Raw genomic sequence first — 18,531 nt, forward strand, 5'->3', positions numbered from 1 at the left:
GATGCTCGAGTTGATATTGATAGTGTACACAGATGTTGAAATGCGCAGCTACAGATAATGTTGAATGTTCTTTCTCCGCTCCTTACACCCAGGGCGTGCCCAGCTGCCGCCTGCGCCAGATGGTACACAGCATGATGCTAATGCCACCGAGCACACATACCGAGCCGCCGAACATGCTTGCGCCGAGGTACGTCGGGTTCTTGTCGATCAATGCCGCAGAAATCGGCGTGCCGACGAGCCAGAAGAAGGACGACATGAAGAAACACATGCCGAGGTACAGGCCGCTCTGGTTGGTCTGGGGCGCGAAGCTCGCCGCGCCGGGGTTGATCGCGGCGGCGTACCCGCCTGCGATGATCCCATACACTGCGTCGTAGGTCATGATGCCTGCCGTGCTCTTCGCGAGCGTCCAGAGCAGCTGGAGCACGCCGGTGCCGATGGCGAACACGCCGAGGATGTTGATCGGGCCGACCTTCTGCGCGGCAATCAAGGGGATGATGCGCCCGATGATGCTGACGCCGTTGTTGATTGCCGGGGCGTAGGAAGCCGTCTCGAACGGCACGCCCATGTGCACTGCGTAGGTCACGCCAAAGGTGAGCGGGTTGAAGAGCGTGAGCGAGACGAGGCACACGCCGGCGACGTAGAGGCAGTAGGCCCTGTTTTGGACTGGGCGGGCGACCGTCAGCGAGTGTACTCTGCGGCGGGTGCGATGAAGGGGACGCGGACGACTTACACACGCTGAAGCTCAGCACGGCGATCTTCTTGCGCGGCGGCACGGTCGTGGACAGGGTGAAGAAGATGACGACGAAGAAGCCGAGGACGGTGAAGCCGACTGGGGTGTGAGGTTAGCCACATGTCATCCGGCACTGTCTGGCTCCGCAGCATGCTGCTCGGACTCACGAATCCGCATGGCCCACGCAAAGCCGTACCGCGGTAGCAGGTGGTTCAGCATCGCAGGGAAGAAGATGCCCGCGACGGCGCTTCCGCTCGCCTGGGTCCCGTACGCGAGGATCCGGAAGCGCGTGTTCGCAAAGTGGTGGGAGAGCGTCGCGACCGAGGGCGCGAAGACGAGGCCCATCGCGAGGCCGACGCCGAACCCGTGGCTCAGCAGGAGCTGGTAGTACTGCGTCGAGAGGGACGCCATCATCAGACAGAAAACGTAGAGGAAGCCCGAGATCAGGATCAGGTGCCGCAGGTAGCCTGCGTCGAAGAGCGGGCCGGAGACGCAGCCGAACATCGGGCAGAAGGCGAACTGGATCGCCCCGATCCACGAGATCGTGCTCCCTGAGACGTGGGAGAGCTCGTTCTTCGAGTAGTACTGCTGGAACGTGGCGAACTGCGGGCCGGGCGTCAGCGAGGCGGCACGAGCCTTGTGCCGCAAGCACAACTTACAGACTGCGTCATGCCAACTGGTAATGTCAGCACAGCTCTTGCCCATCGGTGGTGCCACTCACAACAAAGCATGTTGGCCAAGATGGCGCCAACGAGGTTCAACCATCCCTTGAGCTTGACCTTCTCATACACGACCTTTGCGGCCGGCTCCTCGACTGCCGTGCTGGCCGAGTTGGACTCCTTGAGCTCCGTCTTCGCGCTCTCGGGGTCAGGCTCGCGCCGGCTCTTGTCGGCGACGGCGACTCCGTGGCCGTCGTCCTCCTCGTCGACTTCGTCCAGGTCGCCGCCGGGGTACGGCGCGAGCGGGTCCTGCCCGTCAAACTCGGTGGTCGTGCTCGCGCGCGACTTGGAGCGCTGGAGTGCCTTCTCGTCCGGGTAGAGCGGGCGCGAGGGCGCGCGCGTGAGGGCGTTGGTGGTTGGGGCTTTGGACATGGCGAGGCGTGAGGGGGAGTGGTGCGGGAGGGAGGAGGTCGGCTTGCCGAGATGGTCGTACTGAGTTCGCCCTCGATATCCGTGTCGTGTTCAAGAAGTCAATGTTCAGCAAAGTAAGAGTCAAAAGTAGCAGTAGTAGTAGATCAACGCGTCCGTTCCCATCGTCTGGCCGCCGCTGTGGTTTTATGAAAACATTGCGCTGTCGCTCGCTCGGTAACAGGGCGGACAATGTCCACCACCGGGCCGACCCACTCGGATCGGTCGCTTGGCGGCCGGAGTGGTCGAGTCAGTCGGGAGTGGAGTGGAGGGAGGTGTTGCGCGCTTGTCGGGTCGGCCATGTGCGCGCAGCCCTGACTGATTCCAGTCACGGATCAGTGGAGCGGTGGACGTGAGCGGCGGGGGGTGGACGCAGCAGTGGACTGGTGAGCCAGCCTCATTGTACTACCTGGCTGGCTCGTGCGGTGGCTTGGCTCGTTACGAGGCAAGCTCATACAACGACAAAACTCGGCAGCACAACAAACCACACCACCGCGCCACGCACACCACACGCACCATGCACAATACTACGGCCTGCTCACCTGCAGACACTCACCCGTCCATACACCTCCACCGCACGCACCCCGCGGCAACGTTGCGAGGCCACGTTGCGATCAAAGACAGCAACGATCCGCCAAACGAGCGGAAGTGATCCGCTCTCGCGCCCAAATCGGCCTCTTTAGTGGGTCGTGAGGCGAAAATGGGCCACTTTAGTGGGTTCATCGGTGTCGGGTGGCACCCGACACGACTCGACTCACCTGGCTCTGCAACACGTGAACGCAGTCGATGCGTGTGGCGGGCGGGACGGTGCGACGCGGCATTGCGCGGATGTTGCTGCCTCGCATGTACGCGACGCATATGCTTGCCCGCCCCGAGGCATCAGTGGATGTGCGGCAGACTGCGGATGGCGTACGAGGAGCGATGCCAAGACCCCCACGCAGATTAAGACCTATACCATGGCAACTCTATGATACAACACTATCACACCACCTCGCCCTCGTCCTGACCCCGGAGGAGATCCTGGATCCAGTCGTCCACCATGTCCCTGCCATCGCTCTCGAGCTCAAGGTCGGCGGGCAGCGTGTCGGGGTGGAGCAGCTGCTGCGTGTCCGCCGCGCCAGCGAGCAGGCTGTCGTCGTAGCCGGCGTGCATCGCGTCGTCCGAGTGGTGGCTGCTGCCTGCGCTGCGTCCGCGCCCGCCCCTGCGACGCTGGGCCTCGCGCGCCGCCTTCCAGAACACCTTGACGATATCAGCCACCTTGGTGCGGAACGGCAGCTGCGCCTTGCCGTGCGGCCCGTGGCTCCACCGGTGCATGAGGTGCATTGCGCCCTCGAGGCTCCGCAGGCTCTCCCCGTCGCTGTCCGCCAGGAAGTGGTAGTACTGGCTCAGGGCGCAGTACACAACTGATATCTTGATCGGCATCCAGCAGTCGAGCAGCACGTCGCCGTGTAGGTCGATCCAGGCCAGTGCCGTCCGCGCGCGCTGCACCGTCGCGTACCAGCGCGGCGCTTTCGGCCGGAACGTGATGTGCTCGGGGATCTTGGGGTTGAGCTTGACGAACGGCCGGAAGAAGAGCACCTCGACCATTGATTGCAGGAGGTTCAACAGCCCGCCCTGCATGCTCGTCGCCTGCCCGTGGAACGCGTACTCCTCTGGCACGTTGGCCGCGTACGCGTCAATGTCGGCCAGGAGGCCGTACAGCGTCTCGTCGGTCCAGCGCGCCGGGGCATTGTACCGGAACATGGTCTCACACACGCGCCCGACGAGCGTAAACATCTTGTACAGCTCCTTGTGGAAGCGGTGCGACCCGTCGGGCGTGGCGAGCAGCTCCTCATCTGCGAACGGGTCCTCGCAGTCGTCGAGGTTGATGGTGATGGGCTTCCCGTAGCACAGGCCGAACCTGTGGCATCAGCACGTGAACAAGATCAAAACTCATCACACTCTACTCACCACCTGTCCTGGATAACAGCAGATATCCACGCCCGCATGCGGTCGGCATACATGTCCCGTCTCCAGTGTCGCGGCGTGAGCCTCTGGAGGCCGATATCCTGTGCCTGTCGGATCGCCAAGCCCGAGCGGTTCCACACTGCGCTCCCAGCCTCCATGTTTGTTTGGCCGTGGAGCTCGTGGCTCATCGACGCAATGAGGAGGGTCTGCAGTGTCCCGAGCGTGCTTCCGCCCAACACACACTCGGCGATGACGGCCTGGAAACGCATTCGCACGCCGTGGTAGATCTCGAACGGCACCGAGCGATGCAGCGCCGCCACGCCGAGCATGGCGAACAGCAGCGGCGGCGCGATGCGGTCAGGTGGCGGGATGCGGTGGGGCGCAATGACGGGGAACAGCGGCGCGATCTCGCGCACGTAGAACCCGTACAGCTTGTCCACAACATCGATTTCAAGCTGCCGCCGCGACACGCCGTCGTCTACGCTGTCGACAGTCTCGGGCAAGTTTCCATTATACACAAACCCTTCTTCCAGGCGGAAAAGGCCGAACCGCCGGTCGTGCGCGTCGACGACGTGCGGCTCGAACCCCTCTCCCAGGAGAGAAATGGCGCTCGTCGGCCCCATAAGCAACGGCTCGACGGTCGAAGTCTTGAGCGGGGGCGGGGTCGAGGAACGCGACGGCGCCGGCGAGTGCTCGGGGTACCACTCTGCGTCGCGCGGCTTGCTGGCGCTGCGGTGCACGCGCTCGGCCTCCTCCTCGACCTCGGGCAGGCGCGACGTCGACGCGCCCGGCGTCTGCAGGTGGAACTGCTTGTCGGGGTCGTCTGGGGACGCGGTGAGCGCGGGCGTCGGCGTCGGGTCCCACAGGCTGAAGGAGCGCGACGCGGACGAGCTCGCACCCGACAGCGAGCCGCGGTGCGATGTGGGCGCCGAGCTGCCCCCGTTCGTCGTGGTGGCCGAAGTCGACGGCGCGACATCCGACTTGGCACGCCGGATACCCGGCGCATCGACGGTCGTGCCGACCAGTGAGCCGATACTGATGCTCATTGGCGCCGAGACGGGCAGGCTCGTCTTGCGTGCGCGCTTCCGCTCACGCTCGGGCGACGCAGCGGCGCTCGCCACGCGGCTCGCCGGCTTGGACACCGCCGCGGCCGGCGGAGATCCCGCCACCTGCGCCGCCGTGTGGTCAAGTGGCAGCTGCGCGAGGAGCGCGGCTGTCGAACCGACGGCTGACGGCCTCGCTTTGCGCTGCGCGCCTAGATCGGTGCTCGCGGTGTAGATACCTCTGGAGGCGACCTGCTCTGCGATCCATTTCCGATCGGAGTCTGTCTCGGCGCGCTCGACCAGAGTGCGGAGTCGCCGCTTGTCTATCCTCGCGGGCTTCAGGGATTCACAGTTCGCTTGCGCCCTCACGCATTGCATGCAGGTTGTCGCGCCATCCTCGTAAACGCATCTGGATATCAGTAATGCTTGCCGGCGGGTATCTCACTTGAGTTTGCGCATTCGACACGGGTCGCATGCGCGCGCCGTCTTGCGGCGCTTGGCGGTGTTGTTGTTGGCAACTGGGCTCGGCGTACGCTCCGAGCGTGCCTTCCCACTGGGGCTAGTGGGAGCAGTTGACGTGCGCGGATTAGTCGCCGCAGCGCTCGTGCTCGCACTTGCACTCGCACTCGCCGCACCCGAGCTGTTGGGGCGCGGCGGCGACGGTGACTCGCTGAGCACGGCAGACACGGACATGATGGACGCCTGCTCCCTCGGCGAGGTGACCCAGCTGGGCTTGCCACTGGGCGGGGACGTTGGGGACGCGCCGTTGGGTGCGCGCGTGAGGGTTTGGGACGATATCGTAACGGCTACTGGCGGTCGTCTGCGCCGAGGCTTAGGTGGCCAATGTCAATGTCAACAACAACCGTCGGGCTCGTTGAGGAGCGAGCAGGAGCGGACAAGTCGTCGTCGACGGAGCAGCTCCGGGATGATGGGGATCCCGCTAGGCAGTGATCCCGGGTCGTGAATGCACTAAGGCGCCGTGTCGGACACGGCTGTGGTGTGCGGGCGGGTGGATGTCGTTGTTATCTTCGGTCGGTCCCGAGAGTGGTCGTGGTCGTGGGGGAGGTGGTGGCCGTGTGGTCAGGCGTCGGCGGGGTCGTGCAGCGTGCGTCGTGCGTCGAGGCGGGTGGCGGCGATAGTAGACTCGACAGCACTAGTCGTGGACAAGAGAGCAGTGGTAAACTCGATGCTGACAGTGCCCGTCGCAAGAGCAGCAGCAGCAGCAGCAGCAGGCAGCTTTGCACTACTTCTCACCGTTTCGCTCGTGACGGCCCAGCTCATGTTGCTACTCAGCACGTCAATGTTGCCGCTGGCAGCGAGCGACGCGCGGGATGCTCAAACCCTGGGCCGACTGGCTCGAGTCTCTCCCGATCCTCGCCCTGTCTGCCTTGCCTTTGCCTTGCCTAGCCAGCGCTTGTCCCTTGCGCCGCACTGTCGCCTGGGTCGCCATATCAAGCGCCATCACTGCAAAAACTCGTGGCATCTATCGTGACAACGGACAGTTGTTATGGATGGCGTGATGGCCAGATATGATGACACCATTCAACCAAAGACCCTGACTGGCTGGGTTATTTTTCCCTCAACACTGCTGCAACCCTGCCTTGCCTTGCCTTGCCGGCGCCGGCACGCGACGATCCTTGGGCCTTGACATTCAGCATGCATGCGCTTGGCTGAGATGAGAGTCGTGACTCAGAGCCGCCGGTCACACGCACGAGCAGTGCATAGAGCTCGAGTGCTAGGCGCTCAGCACTGCTCAGCGCTCAGCTCTGCCCATGACGCCGCCGCCCACGACTCGTCGCACACGCAGCGGCCGAACCGTCCGGCCAGAGGGAGCTCGCCATCACCCCACATCGTCTCCCGAAATGGCGCCTCATTCCTCGCAAAGGCCTAGAGTATAACCAACGTCGCCAAGGGCTAGTCGCAGCATGCGCAGTCCTCGCCGCCGCCGGAGCACAACATCCCGAGTGCGCGTGCACGCCCAGTTCCACACAATGTAGGCTTGCCCCAGGCACCCGCTACCCCAGTTTTTCCGGCGGCATCTCCGCCGACGACCGAACGGCCGCTACTCCCCCGAGAATTGATGGTCCGAGCACGCGACGACGATATCCGCGTGCATGTGCTGCTACTACCAGCGTGGTGGGCCGGAGGTTTGCGCTGTGCGTGCATGCGGTACGGACGTGTCGCACACAACTCCGTTCGTATTGCCTCGCGGGGATTGGGAAGAGCGGGGTGGCGCTCCCTCGCGCTCTCTCGCGCTCGCGCAGCACCCAGCCACAAGGGCACACGGCCCATATTCGTCAGAGGTGAGCCTGGGTGCGTGACTCGGAATGGGGCTCCGGGATTGGACAGCCCAAGACGCGACAATAGAGAGCCAAGGCCCAACGTTGGCGCTGAGATCTCTCTCGCCACTCCTGTCCCGGCCAAAACAACTCAGTCTACACTTGTCCCGGTGACCACTACAAATCCCGGGGCGAGAGACCCGCACTTGGCAGGCACATTGTTCTCCACGCACCGTCGGCGGCGCCACATCTGACACACTCCCGCTCAGTCAGACCGCTGTCATGCCGCTGACAGAACAGTGGCGGTGCTCACCGCTGCAGACAAAAGCACATATGTAGCCTCGGCGAGGTCGACACGGACGTTGCCTGTGACATATTCCCACCGCGCGCCTCAGGCCCACAAGGTGTGGGAGCACAGGAGGTGTGACACCGGTCTTTCGTGGCGGCCGTCGTCCGGCCAATGAGAACCAGCCCTACCCGGCCTCAGAGAGTAGAGAGCGAACCCCTGCAGCTGTACGCCGCCACGTTCCCTCTCCTCTGTCGCGTACATCACCGCTCGCCAATTATTTGATGAAGCAGCTACAGCGAGGCGTATTTCACAATAGCGGGTTTGCCGCGGGGATCGGCCCGTGTTCGGCCCGGTCACATCACAACACCACAGACATGGCATTGTCTCCTATTCTTCACCACTGCGTCTCCTCTTGCATTTCTAAAATGCCAGAAAGGTTCGTAGCACGTGCCCCGTCTTGCCAAGCGAGCTGTGAGAGCCAGCTCAAAGTGGCACCACATCCCGAAGTTTGATCCCGAGATCACTGAACGTGGCGTCCCGAAGGCCTCGGTGGCAAATGTACGCGCAGCACTTGCTATGCATATGCTGTTGGTCGTGGGCTAGAGGAATGAGTTGAGGAATGATGAGTGCCGCGCAGAGAAGGACGCGTCTTCGACGACACGGTTGACGCACGATTGCGAGCCATGGCGCGATGGCGGACGAATAGGAGGTGGTCGGTGGTCGGTGGTTCAATTTCGACCGCGCTCTGCGAGGCATTGGCCACTGTTGACCACAGTTGCAGAGTTCGACTTTGTCTACTGATTCTTGAGTTGATCACATTAATCCACGTGCACCCTGGCCTTGCCTGCTGCTGCTGCAAACGAGGCGCCGATTCAAACAAGCATAATCGAAGCCAGACGAACAGCCCATCCTTTGGTGTCTTCGCTTCTTGAGTCGACCCATGGGACAACAACAGCGCGGCACCAGCCTCTTTGTTGTCAGACCCCTTCAAGAATTAATAATTTTCTCATCATCAGCTTTGCTGCTCCGCTAATCTGAGGTTTCGACACAGCAATTGTTACCAGGTGAGTCAAGGGCTGATCATTCCTGCGTCCGCAAGGACCACCGCTGATTTAACCAGGGTGCAAACTTGCACACTTCATTCCTACTACAGTACACTACATTGACATCGACATGCCTAGTCGTGGGTTGCCGTGCAGCTCCAGTCTTGCCGCACGTAGGGACCTCCTTCCCTACACTGAATCCCGAGGGGCTTGAACCTCTTGTGACAGATTCCCAGCAGTGGGCCTCGGCGACCAGGGACAGCGTTCTTCGCGTAGATGCGTCCGCTCTTGCCTTTGTCGGCCTGGGCCTTGGAAGGAAGATCGATTCGGTACTCCCACGTGTCGCCATCGGTGCCGGGTGTGATGGTCACCCATCGGCCGTAGCTGACTTCCCCATCGCCAATCTTGGGCCATGAGCCGTCCGAGATCTTGCACTCTTGATCGGGAGTCCACAAAGGATACGCCACTGTCGCCGAGCCCGGCTTAAGCCATCCCTGGTACTGAATACCAATATTGAAGTGGTAGCTGGTCTTGCGCTTCGACAGATCCAAGTCGATGTCGCCGAGCAACTCTCCGTCCTCTAGGTTCTGCTCGCTCAAAGGAACAGCCGTGACGACCATAGTTGCCAGGGTGCCAAGGAGCAAGAGCAGGCTGGCGAGGTTGAGGAGCCTGATGGCTGCGGGCATCTACAGTACGTCGTCAGCGGGAGGGCACACTCATGGCTCACGTTATTTCTGCTGTGTACTTGGGGTGGTAGGTGGGAAGTGAATCAACTGGAGTTGTCGGAGGTGTGAAGTTGTTGACAGAACAAAAGGGTTTGGGACCTTTATACATCTTGTTCTGAAGACAGGATCCCCGACCTTCCACTGCGAACAAGGCAAAGTGCTCCCTCCGAGAAAGTATACGGTACGGTACAGCTGTCTCCCAGGTGACACCCGCTGTCGTTGCATAACAACGGGGCCTTGATCGACGCCTCCTGCGATACCAGCACCCTGACTAGGAGTCGGTGGAAGCCGTGAAGGGAGTATTGGGCATACATACTTAGCTCACGACGGGAGTTCGACTTCATTGCTGCCTTTCCTCGGGCAGTTGGCAGCGAGTAATGGAGTAGTAACTGAGCAGCGAGAGTCCCCAAGGCACCTGTGTGAAAAGAGGACAACGAACAGGGGCACCGCTACGTCTCACAAGCATACGGGTGCCAGGCGTACCCCGTCCTCCGTTTCATGGCGCTTGTCGTAAGTCAAGCTGCAGACCACCAGCTGGGTAAGTTTGCTGGGAACACGTCACGGCTGCGTTCCTGTTGTGCTCACTCTTTCTCTTCCTTCCATCTGTTACCGGTGTTGTGGTCGACGTACGTCTGTTCGATTGCCACCTCGATCGCCACAACAGCAGCGTCTACGCTTGCCCCTGTCCTTGTTTCGTGAGCTCGGCTGCAATTTGACTCAGTAATCCGGTGTGCAGAACTCAGAACGCCCCATTCTCTTCCTCGCGCGGCTGTCAACGACAACTTTCTGAAGACGTTCCTGTGAACGTGTTTGACCCACAGGTGAGGTGCTATGTCAGGTGTTGGGAGGTAAAGAGCACGTCGATCTCATTGCTCGTTGACATGGCCTGCCGTTCCCCTCGACCCACCACTTCTTTCATGGGGCCGGGTGAAGCGTCGGAAACCACATCCAGCTGGAAAGCCAGGGAGCTGGAAAGCCAGGCCTCAACAATCGCGGTCTTCATTCCTCAACTGCAGCTAGACGCATGTATCAACTGGGTATCTGCTCAGTCGTGTGAGACAGTACAGAGAGCGTACTCCGCCAGGGAGTAACTAGGATAAATAGGACACTCCCTCAGCTGCTTCCGGTTTATAGTGCACCTTCCATAAACGCGACCGTCCAGCCCGTAAACCACGGCCGTTGAAGGATCCGATTTCCTATCCACGTAGGGAGGGAAGCGAATAAGGTACGTCCACACGTCGCCACCAATCGCGGGCCGAATTTTCATCGTTTTGTTGTCAAACTCGTCCACTGAGCTCGGCACCCCAGTATTCGCCCAGCTTTGGATTACGACCGTGCACTTCTCTCCGTTCTTGTACCGGGGGAACGCCACCGTCCACACACTTCCTTCGCCGTCGGACTGCTGGCCAATGTGAAACTGGTAGCTCTTCTTGCGTTTTGACAGATTGGCGTCTACCTCAAGGGCGGAAGATCGCTGGTCTTCGTTGTGCTCGGTCGTTGGAAGGGCGGTGACCATGATGGACGCCAAGGCGATGAAAAGCAACAAGAGCTTGCCAAGGTTGAGTTGCTTGCTAACTTGAGGCATCTACTTCATCAGCAATTACTTGAGTGGTACTCTCACCGTTGTGTCTGTTTCTTGGAGGTGGAAGATAGGTAAGAAGCGCCGGACAGACATTCGGGCGGGCAGTCTTATATCCCATCCGGACAAGATCAACACAGCTGACATTCAACGCTCACATCCCCAACGACCCTCGTCGTGCAGCATGATGGTCTCCTTGGAGACCCCCGCACTGTGCTTGACCCTCTGGTTGGTCTTTGTGGAGAGAGGAAACCAACGTGTCGTTGAGCATATTAAGCTCTTGAAGAGAGTTCGGCCCTCCTGTCCCTGTTCCGACTCCCGTTTCCTCACCGTCTCTCCGCAGGCGGTTGTCAACAAACGATGGAGTTGTCAAGACCATCTGAGGCCTCGACCGGCCAGACATGTTCGTTTAAGCAGTATGGTGGCCTTGTCAACTGCCGCGTTTCTCGGCCCCAGTCTGAAATAAGGTTCGGGTCCTTCAGACATAATTGCCACTGAGCTCGCCGAGTCTCTTCCTCCCGTGGTTGTCAACGACAGGAAGCCGTGGCGTTCCTGTGGAAGCATTCGATCAGACGCGCGCGTGTGGAGGTCACCGCGGGTGCCTACCATTCAATCGTCGTCCAGTCCGTCTCAAACACAACACGCGGGTACCTGCTCCGAAGTTCTCGTCGCTGACATTCCACCAAAAATTCTGAGGTGTTGCACTCCATGAGCCGTCAACCACAGGCTTTCTACGTTGATCCCCCTAGAGGCCCATCCTCCACGGTGCCGGCCATGTTCTGCCCTTAGATGGGATGTCAGCAATCCCGAGTGGGGCCCGCTCGTAGTTGGCTCCGCGACTGCTGCTATCTGTCGAGGACTCGCGCTGTCCGTGCCTCGGCGCAGCTTCCACCAGGGTAACTTGGAGTTCATTACCCAGCTATATTGCAGCACGATGGTCGCCTCAGCAACACCCATGCCATATCCTACACTCGTGCGAGGAGATGAAAGTCGACCGAGGTCACGGGGCGGCCGGGATACCCTCAAAGTAGTGGGTGGGAAGGGCGGGATGTTGTGAAGCTAAACCTCTCGATGCTTCTCCTCGGGTGGTTGTGAACGAGCCACCGTGTTATCGCTACCTGTTACCGCGCTTCGAACGGCGGCGGCGGCCAGAGCGGTTGTGACCGAAGTCCGCTTGTTCAACCGACGCGTCAGACAGGTTGCCCTTCCCGGGACAGCTCCCATGCTGTGAAGTACGGGACGACGTTGGTTGACTACAGCCATGCTCGCGTTTCACCCTCGCCGCGTCCTTGGTCCCGGCACGTCTCGTCATTTGCATCCGGGACGGTGAAGCTTGTTTAACGTAACTGACATTGAGCTCTTGCTCGCTCTTTCTCCCATCCAAGCAACGGAAGCCTATTCATCCGGCATGGCATGGGTCACTTGACAGGGGCCAGCGGGGATGACCGTCGCGGATACCGTCGCAACACAGCCCAAAGAGCAGCAGCAGCACCGTGCGTCATCCCAGCTAGACCCAGCGGTGTTGTGACAATCCGCAGTCCGTCGCCGGCGGGACGGGACGGTGATCCTCTGGAATCATGTGACTGACCTAACTGATGTGTTCCTGAGTGACTCCAGCGGCATCGCATTGCAGGTGGTGCCAAAGTGGGCATTTCGCCACACCCGTCCGCCACACACACACAAGCACAGCGCACAGCCTGGCATCCACCCGCTCCCTGGCATCGACCCTCGAAAGTATGCACGTGCCGCCATCCACCCGATTGCACGGTGGGGGCCGTGTCCTGCGCCAGCTGCGCCAGCGCCCAGATGGGAACCCGGCAATCCCACCACATCCCGCGCCTCGCAGATAACCACGCGGCTGCCGCCAACCAGCGCGCCAGCGCTGTGCGCCTCATGCGCCCACGGCCACGGCCCCAGCCCTCGCCCCAGCCCCATAGAACTGGCCGTTTAGAGTTTAGCAGTAGCTGTTGATGCGCGCACGTACGCGTTTTTTGTGCTTCCTGCAGGATGGGAGAGGTTGTGGCTGCGGTTTGGGGCTGTGGGGGCCGAGCGGCCGCGTGCGTGGCGTTGGGTGCAGATCTGGTGTGGTTTTGGAGTCGTCGTCTTGCTGTGCTGTTGCATGTATCGTGTTCAAGTTTTCTGGGAGCTGGGAGTAGAGAGCTTGACTGTGCAGACAAGAGTTGCCACTCAGAGTGTTGTTGATGGTCCCACGCCCGGCTTGTCTGCACAGCTGCACACACACACGGCCCACTTCTTCCCGATAACTCTGACGCTCGCACCGCCCGCCTCCTCCGCCCGTTGTGTGTGTGTTTCTCAGCGGCGGTGAGGATCATGGATCGCTCACGCCTCTTGCCATTCCCTCTCTCCGGCTCCGGCGGCGTAGGCGCAAATCCCATCCCATCCCAGCCAGTTTAAAATGACGCGACTCGACGTCCGACTCTCTCTTCCACAACCAACTCACTTTACCGACAACGACGACTCCCCTCTGTCAGCGACAATAGCCCCCTTTGCCCTCCCCAATCGAGTACAACAAGTACACTCAGACACCGCCCTGCGCCATTCTGCGCCACCCACGCTCACCCCCTTGAAGAGTATACCCGGCCTCCCCCTCCTCGGCCCTTCCCTCGCCGCCGCGCGTCATCATCGCGGCCGTTTGCCACCAGTGCCGGTGCCGTATCGAGTAAAGTCGAGTAACCCCCCCACCCGCCGCGCGGCTCTGAGAGACCGGCCACCGACATTACCACCAGTACCACCGCCTCCCTCATCTACCTCCTAATTGTGAGTTTCCCCATCTCTCCATTGCTCTTCCTCTTCTCACACAGCGACACCTCCTGGTTTCTCATTACCCCGGTGAACCCTCGCTCATGCCCGCTCCCCTCTACGTCCTCCACAACCGCTGGCTCCCTGATATCTACCTCAACTTCAACCCTCCTGTCCGCATCGTCGACATGGGCTCTGCCTCCTCTCGCCATTGCCACTGCTCCCACGCCTGCAGCTGCACGATGGCGTACGCGGGCAACAACACCCACTACGTCAACGCCGCTCTTCAGAGAGCCCTCCTGTCCGAGAGGTGAGTAGCACAGCAGCGTGTTCCTTCACCTTCTCTGCTGTGCCCAGCTGGTGTTGCCACCGACCAGGTGGCCCAAACCCGTAAAGTACAAGCGCTGACATCCACAGCAAATCTGTTCAGCATGGCGCGATCCGCGACGTCACTCTTGGAGTGACTGATGGATCGACCGTCGCGCTCTGCAGCCAGCGCTTCATCGACCGCTTCAAGGAGTGGGGAGCCAACGAGGAGTATCGCAAGGTCGTGATCGCCGTGCTATCCGAGCGGCTCAAGCTCGGCTGGCCCTACAACTACAAGGCGGTCGACGTGCTGGCCGTCATGCCCGACGCCGCGCTCATCCCTTTCATCGACAGGCTCGACAAGCTCACCAAGCTTGACGCCAATGTCCGCGGGTCTGCAGACCTCAAGAAGCTCGTAAAGCCCGTCCTCGACCGCGCGAACAAGGCCAAGGAGGCAAAGGCCGAGGAGGAGGCCAAGAAGAAGCAGCAAGCCATCGAGGCCGCTGCTGGCAACTACTACTACATGTACAACCGCGGTCTCAACGCAGCCTCGCCATACAACAGAGGCTACTACGACGGCATTGCCGCCCAGGCCGACAGGTGCTGCTGCGGCGTGTGCCTCCAATGCATGCCCTCGCCACCCGGCCACACGTGGCCGTACGCGACCTACCCCGGCTCGCCGGTCGGGTTCGTCCGCGACTGGCCGAACACGACGCCAGATGACTGGGCAACGTGCGTCCGCAACCACCGAGTGTCGCTCGTCTTCTACCCGACGCCGGCGGCAGACGACGACTAGAGGCTGTCCGAGGTAGGGCCTGCCGGCGTCGGGGGGAGCGGCGACACACGGCTGCCGACCCAGAGTTCGCTGACGCGCGGCGCAGTGCCGATGTAGCTCCTATCGAGCAGATTCATCCCTTTTCCCGTACCATGTATCGAGCGCTCGTCCCCGACTAGAGTATCCCTAGTCTCATAGTATAGTAGGCGTGTTGTAGTCATTGTGAATGAGTGTAACCTGTGCATGTAGCATGTCGTGTCGCTGTCGCCGAGCCAAGCAGAGATAGCCCACCCACCATCAACCCACTTCTTGGAATGACGTCGCGTGACCATTCTGTGACGGAAAAGTGTGGGAGCCGATTGACCCGGTTCCAGCGTGAACTGTCGCTAAACGAGGTCCGCCGCCGTCGATCTCACCGGTCACTTGTGCTCTCTCTCGGCTTCACGCCCCCCCATCACTCTTCCCTCCGACCTATAAAGCCTACGTGTCTATGCCCACGACCCCATCATACCAACCCATCCGCGACTCCTCCCCAGAACCCTCACTCCCCCGCCCCTCGCACCATCCTCGGCGTCTCATCCGCCGCCCGGCCCGCTATCTCTTCATCCTCGCCCTCCTCGCCCTCCCATTACTCGTCCTCGCCATCCTCGCGTCGGCCCTCATCCCGGGCCAGTCTATGCGCATCTGCCTTCCCTTCCACCTGAACCGCATCTCGCCTTCCCTCCACCGCGCGCTCGCGTGCTCGTCTCTCAACGCAACGATTGCGCGGCCAAACGCAAACTTTGCAACGACCGCATCGACAACAACAGTCAACTCTCCATCCACCACCTCTACACCACCACCGCCCGCAATGGCATCCACTACCACCACCCAGGACGGCCGCCTCGCCGACTTCCTCAAGAGCCAGAACGCGGCCTTTGTCGACGACCTCAAGGCCGGCAAGGGCAAGGGCTGGCTCCTCGTCAACGGCAACGAGGCCGGTGGTGAGTAACTTCTTTGCGCCGCCGCCGCCGTGCCGGCTTGGTCGTGTGACCGGCCCCAACCACAGGCTTGGCAACCGATTCCCACACTCACGCACATCAGATCTCGACACCATTGCCTCGTCGGTCGCGTACGCGTTCCTCGCCTCGGCGCTGCGCGCCGAGCGCGCCGTGCCCCTCGTCCTCACGCCCGAGAACCTCATGTCGCTGCGCCCCGAGAACCTGTATGCGCTGCAGCAGGCCAACCTCCCCGCCGAGGACCTGCTGCACGTCGCCGCCCTCCCCATCAAGACGGAGGAGCTCGCGACCGCCGGCGTGCGCTTCGTGCTCGTCGACCACAACCGCCTCCTCCCGCGCTTTGTCTCGGACGAGTCGACCGTGTCGGCCATCATCGACCACCACGAGGACGAGCACGCCAGCCCCAACGCGCCGTTCCGCGATATCCAGTTTGGCGCCGGCTCGTGCTCGTCGCTCGTGACGCAGCACTTCATTCCCCAGTGGCAGGCTAGCCTTGCTGGTCCTGCCGGCGCTGCCGGCTCGCCCGTCCCTCCCGAGCTCGCCACTCTGCTGCTTTCGGCGATCCTGATCGACACGCACGGCCTCAAGCACGGCGGCAAGGCCCAGGATGTCGACTATGCCGCCGCGGCGTTCCTGTACCCCATCTCGACGCTCGCCGCTGGCGCGTCCAACATCTCGACGGCCGCGCTCACGTCAAGCTCGACGGCGCCCATCCCTGATGGTCTCTCCGCCTACGCGAACAAGATCACCGAGATCAAGTACGACGTGTCCAAGATGAACACGTACGATCTCCTGCAGCGCGACTACAAGCAGTATGCGTGGGCGACCGGCTCTGGCAAGACGCTCAACGTTGGTCTGTCGACCGTGCCGCTCGGCCTCAAGGACCAGGTTAAGGCCGAGAAGGACGGCTGGGCGTCGTGGCTTGCGACCTCGGACAAGTTTATGAACGAGCGCGGCATCGACGTCGAGGGCGTGCTCACGACGTTCAAGAACGAGAAGGGCAAGTCGAAGCGCGAGATCCTCCTTCTCGTCCGCACGGGCGGCTCGCTCGCTACCATTGAGGAGGCGAGCAACGTCATCGGCGTGCTCGAGGGCGGGCTCCGCGCCGACGCGGACGACTTTGCACTCGAGGACTGGGGCGCCGGCAAGAAGGGCGAGAAGGGCACGCTTGCTGAGGAGGTCAAGCCGCTCATCAACTCGACGACGCGCGTCGCCAAGGTCTGGGACCAGACCAACCACCACTCGACGAGGAAGCAGGTCGCGCCGGCGCTGCAGCACGTCGTGTCCAAGCTGTAAGAGAAGGAACAACAAAACGGTGTGCAAACTAGACGCCAAGACGTGATAGGATGTATTATGCAACAGACATGACAAGCAAGCACGCGGTATCTAGTGTTTCGTCTCCTTCTCCTTGCCGCACTCGGCCTGGTGTCCGCCGCGCCAGAGCCAGTCGGCGCGCTGGCACTCGCGCGAGCAGTACTTTGCCCATCCGCAGCCGTCACACACAAACGTGGGCTGCCCAAGCCTGAAGTCGCAGCACCAGCGGCACGCCTCCTTGCCTCCCCAGGCATCGCTGGTGCTCCCACCCTTGTTCTTGACGAACCACTGCTCGCGCGTGATCCGGTGGAAGAGCTGCGCCTTGCCAAACGCGTTGTCGCTGCTCTCGTGGGTAAACACCATGCCGTTGTTGGTACACAGGCGCACCGAGGCGTCGTTGCCCTCTGTCGGGTCGGCGACAACAGCGACACACCCCACCTCCTCGATCGCGAAGCGCAGCACCTCGGCAAACGCCTCGGACACGATACCCTGCCCCCACAGCTGCGGGTGGATCTCGTAGAACATCTTGCCGACTAGTCCGGCCTGCGCGCGCGTCGCGGCCGGCGGGTGCACCCATGGCACGCCTGCCGAGGGCTTCATGCCTTCTGTTGGCTCGCACTCGAGCGAGAGGGCAAAGTTGCCTAAGGCGTGGGTGAGCTTGCCCCGACAACACAGCCGCGCTCATGCCCACTCACCCAAATACCCCTCCGCCGAGCTGATCCGATTACTGATCCGCACCTGCCCCGCCGGCGCGACCGTGATCCCGGCGCCCTCCTTGGCCGTAATGGCGAAGATGTACTCGTCGCGCCAGGCGTTGGCGGGCTCGAGGCGCGGGACAGAGGACGCGACATAGCGGCGCTGGAACGAGTCTTTGATGTCGGACGCGGACGGGGAGCCGTAGCTGGGTCGCGGGGTTAGTTACATATGCTCTCCATTACCTCGCCGCCTGCCTCCCCTTCCCATCGTTGCCCGCTTCGCTCTCCTCCGCTCAGCCCGCGCAACTCACAGCTGTGTCCGCTGCACGACCGGCTCCATCTTGATCCGCCGGATCGCCGTCGTGTCGCCGACCTCGACCTGGCGCAGGACCAGGCGCGGGGTACGCAGCCCAACGCCGACGCACCCCGGCGTGCGGAAGAGCTTGAGCTTGGGGCGTTCCTGTACGCGCCTGTCAGCTCCTACCCCCCTCCGCCGAGCCAAAGCCACCCACCCGCTCTTGCAGGATGAACCACGCGTCCAGGCGCTGCGTGAGCCCCGTCGGCTTGAGCTCTGCCGCCCAGCGCGCCGCGTCCGCCTCGGATTCCGGCGCCGTCTCACGGGGGACGGGGACGCCGCCGCCGTTCTCCCAGTAGTCTGGTTTCTGTCGTCAGCGGGAGTGCTCGTGCCGCGGAGATACCTTTTTCTTCTTGGGCTTCTTCTTCTTCTTCTTAGCTGCTGCGCCGGCGCCGGGCGCGTCGTCGTCTGACGAGGCGGCGTCTGCGGGGTCGAGCCGCGTCTTGTCTAGCGTGTCGGCGAGCGCGTCCACACCGTTGGGTTGTGTCGCCATGGCGCGGGGTGGTGGGTTGAGCGATGTTAGCTGATGATCATCAGTCGATGGACGAGCCCATTTCGTTGGCGGG

At 61.8% G+C, this 18,531-nt stretch overlaps 6 protein-coding genes across 6 annotated transcripts; 2 read left to right on the plus strand and 4 right to left on the minus strand.

The window, feature by feature from the left end:
• Nucleotides 1–82: 82 nt before the first annotated feature.
• On the minus strand, nucleotides 83–1,821 carry apdF_5 (Aspyridones efflux protein apdF; the record flags this gene model as incomplete). The annotated part of the gene is made up of 5 exons (XM_062776164.1): nucleotides 83–692; nucleotides 724–829; nucleotides 898–1,333; nucleotides 1,390–1,406; nucleotides 1,452–1,821. 5 exons carry the CDS (start codon nucleotides 1,819–1,821, stop codon nucleotides 83–85), a joined length of 1,539 nt encoding a protein of 512 aa, XP_062632148.1.
• A 1,017-nt stretch (nucleotides 1,822–2,838) lies between these two features.
• Nucleotides 2,839–6,079, minus strand: LOC62_07G009612 (uncharacterized protein; the record flags this gene model as incomplete). The annotated part of the gene is made up of 3 exons (XM_062776165.1): nucleotides 5,293–6,079; nucleotides 3,808–5,175; nucleotides 2,839–3,757 (listed from the first exon to the last, which is right to left on the minus strand). Exons 1-3 carry the CDS (start codon nucleotides 5,538–5,540, stop codon nucleotides 2,839–2,841), a joined length of 2,535 nt encoding a protein of 844 aa, XP_062632149.1. The 5' UTR covers nucleotides 5,541–6,079.
• Nucleotides 6,080–8,592: 2,513 nt separating this feature from the next.
• LOC62_07G009613 (uncharacterized protein) lies at nucleotides 8,593–9,144 on the minus strand (the record flags this gene model as incomplete). The annotated part of the gene is made up of 1 exon (XM_062776166.1): nucleotides 8,593–9,144. The coding sequence occupies one exon, from the start codon at nucleotides 9,142–9,144 to the stop codon at nucleotides 8,593–8,595; it is 552 nt and encodes a 183-aa protein (XP_062632150.1).
• Nucleotides 9,145–13,554: 4,410 nt separating this feature from the next.
• Nucleotides 13,555–14,624, plus strand: LOC62_07G009614 (uncharacterized protein; the record flags this gene model as incomplete). Its single annotated transcript, XM_062776167.1, has 2 exons — nucleotides 13,555–13,832; nucleotides 13,940–14,624. The coding sequence occupies exons 1-2, from the start codon at nucleotides 13,627–13,629 to the stop codon at nucleotides 14,622–14,624; spliced, it is 891 nt and encodes a 296-aa protein (XP_062632151.1). The 5' UTR covers nucleotides 13,555–13,626.
• Nucleotides 14,625–15,040: 416 nt separating this feature from the next.
• Nucleotides 15,041–16,979, plus strand: PPX1_1 (Exopolyphosphatase). The gene is made up of 2 exons (XM_062776168.1): nucleotides 15,041–15,586; nucleotides 15,687–16,979. Exons 1-2 carry the CDS (start codon nucleotides 15,094–15,096, stop codon nucleotides 16,895–16,897), a joined length of 1,704 nt encoding a protein of 567 aa, XP_062632152.1. The 5' UTR covers nucleotides 15,041–15,093; the 3' UTR covers nucleotides 16,898–16,979.
• Nucleotides 16,980–16,987: 8 nt separating this feature from the next.
• LOC62_07G009616 (uncharacterized protein) lies at nucleotides 16,988–18,474 on the minus strand (the record flags this gene model as incomplete). The annotated part of the gene is made up of 5 exons (XM_062776169.1): nucleotides 18,309–18,474; nucleotides 18,123–18,272; nucleotides 17,922–18,070; nucleotides 17,611–17,816; nucleotides 16,988–17,556 (listed from the first exon to the last, which is right to left on the minus strand). The coding sequence occupies exons 1-5, from the start codon at nucleotides 18,456–18,458 to the stop codon at nucleotides 16,988–16,990; spliced, it is 1,224 nt and encodes a 407-aa protein (XP_062632153.1). The 5' UTR covers nucleotides 18,459–18,474.
• Between the last annotated feature and the right edge of the window lie 57 nt (nucleotides 18,475–18,531).

This window comes from Vanrija pseudolonga, chromosome 7 (assembly GCF_020906515.1).
Source record: "Vanrija pseudolonga chromosome 7, complete sequence".
NCBI classification, from domain to species: domain Eukaryota; kingdom Fungi; phylum Basidiomycota; class Tremellomycetes; order Trichosporonales; family Trichosporonaceae; genus Vanrija; species Vanrija pseudolonga.

Bases quoted from the DNA above. Each gene is read 5' to 3' on its own strand.
- PPX1_1 (XM_062776168.1), top strand. From the start codon at position 15,094: ATGCCCACGACCCCATCATACCAACCCATCCGCGACTCCTCCCCAGAA. The intron at 15,587-15,686 runs GTGAGTAACTTC...CACGCACATCAG, and splicing joins CAACGGCAACGAGGCCGGTG to ATCTCGACACCATTGCCTCG.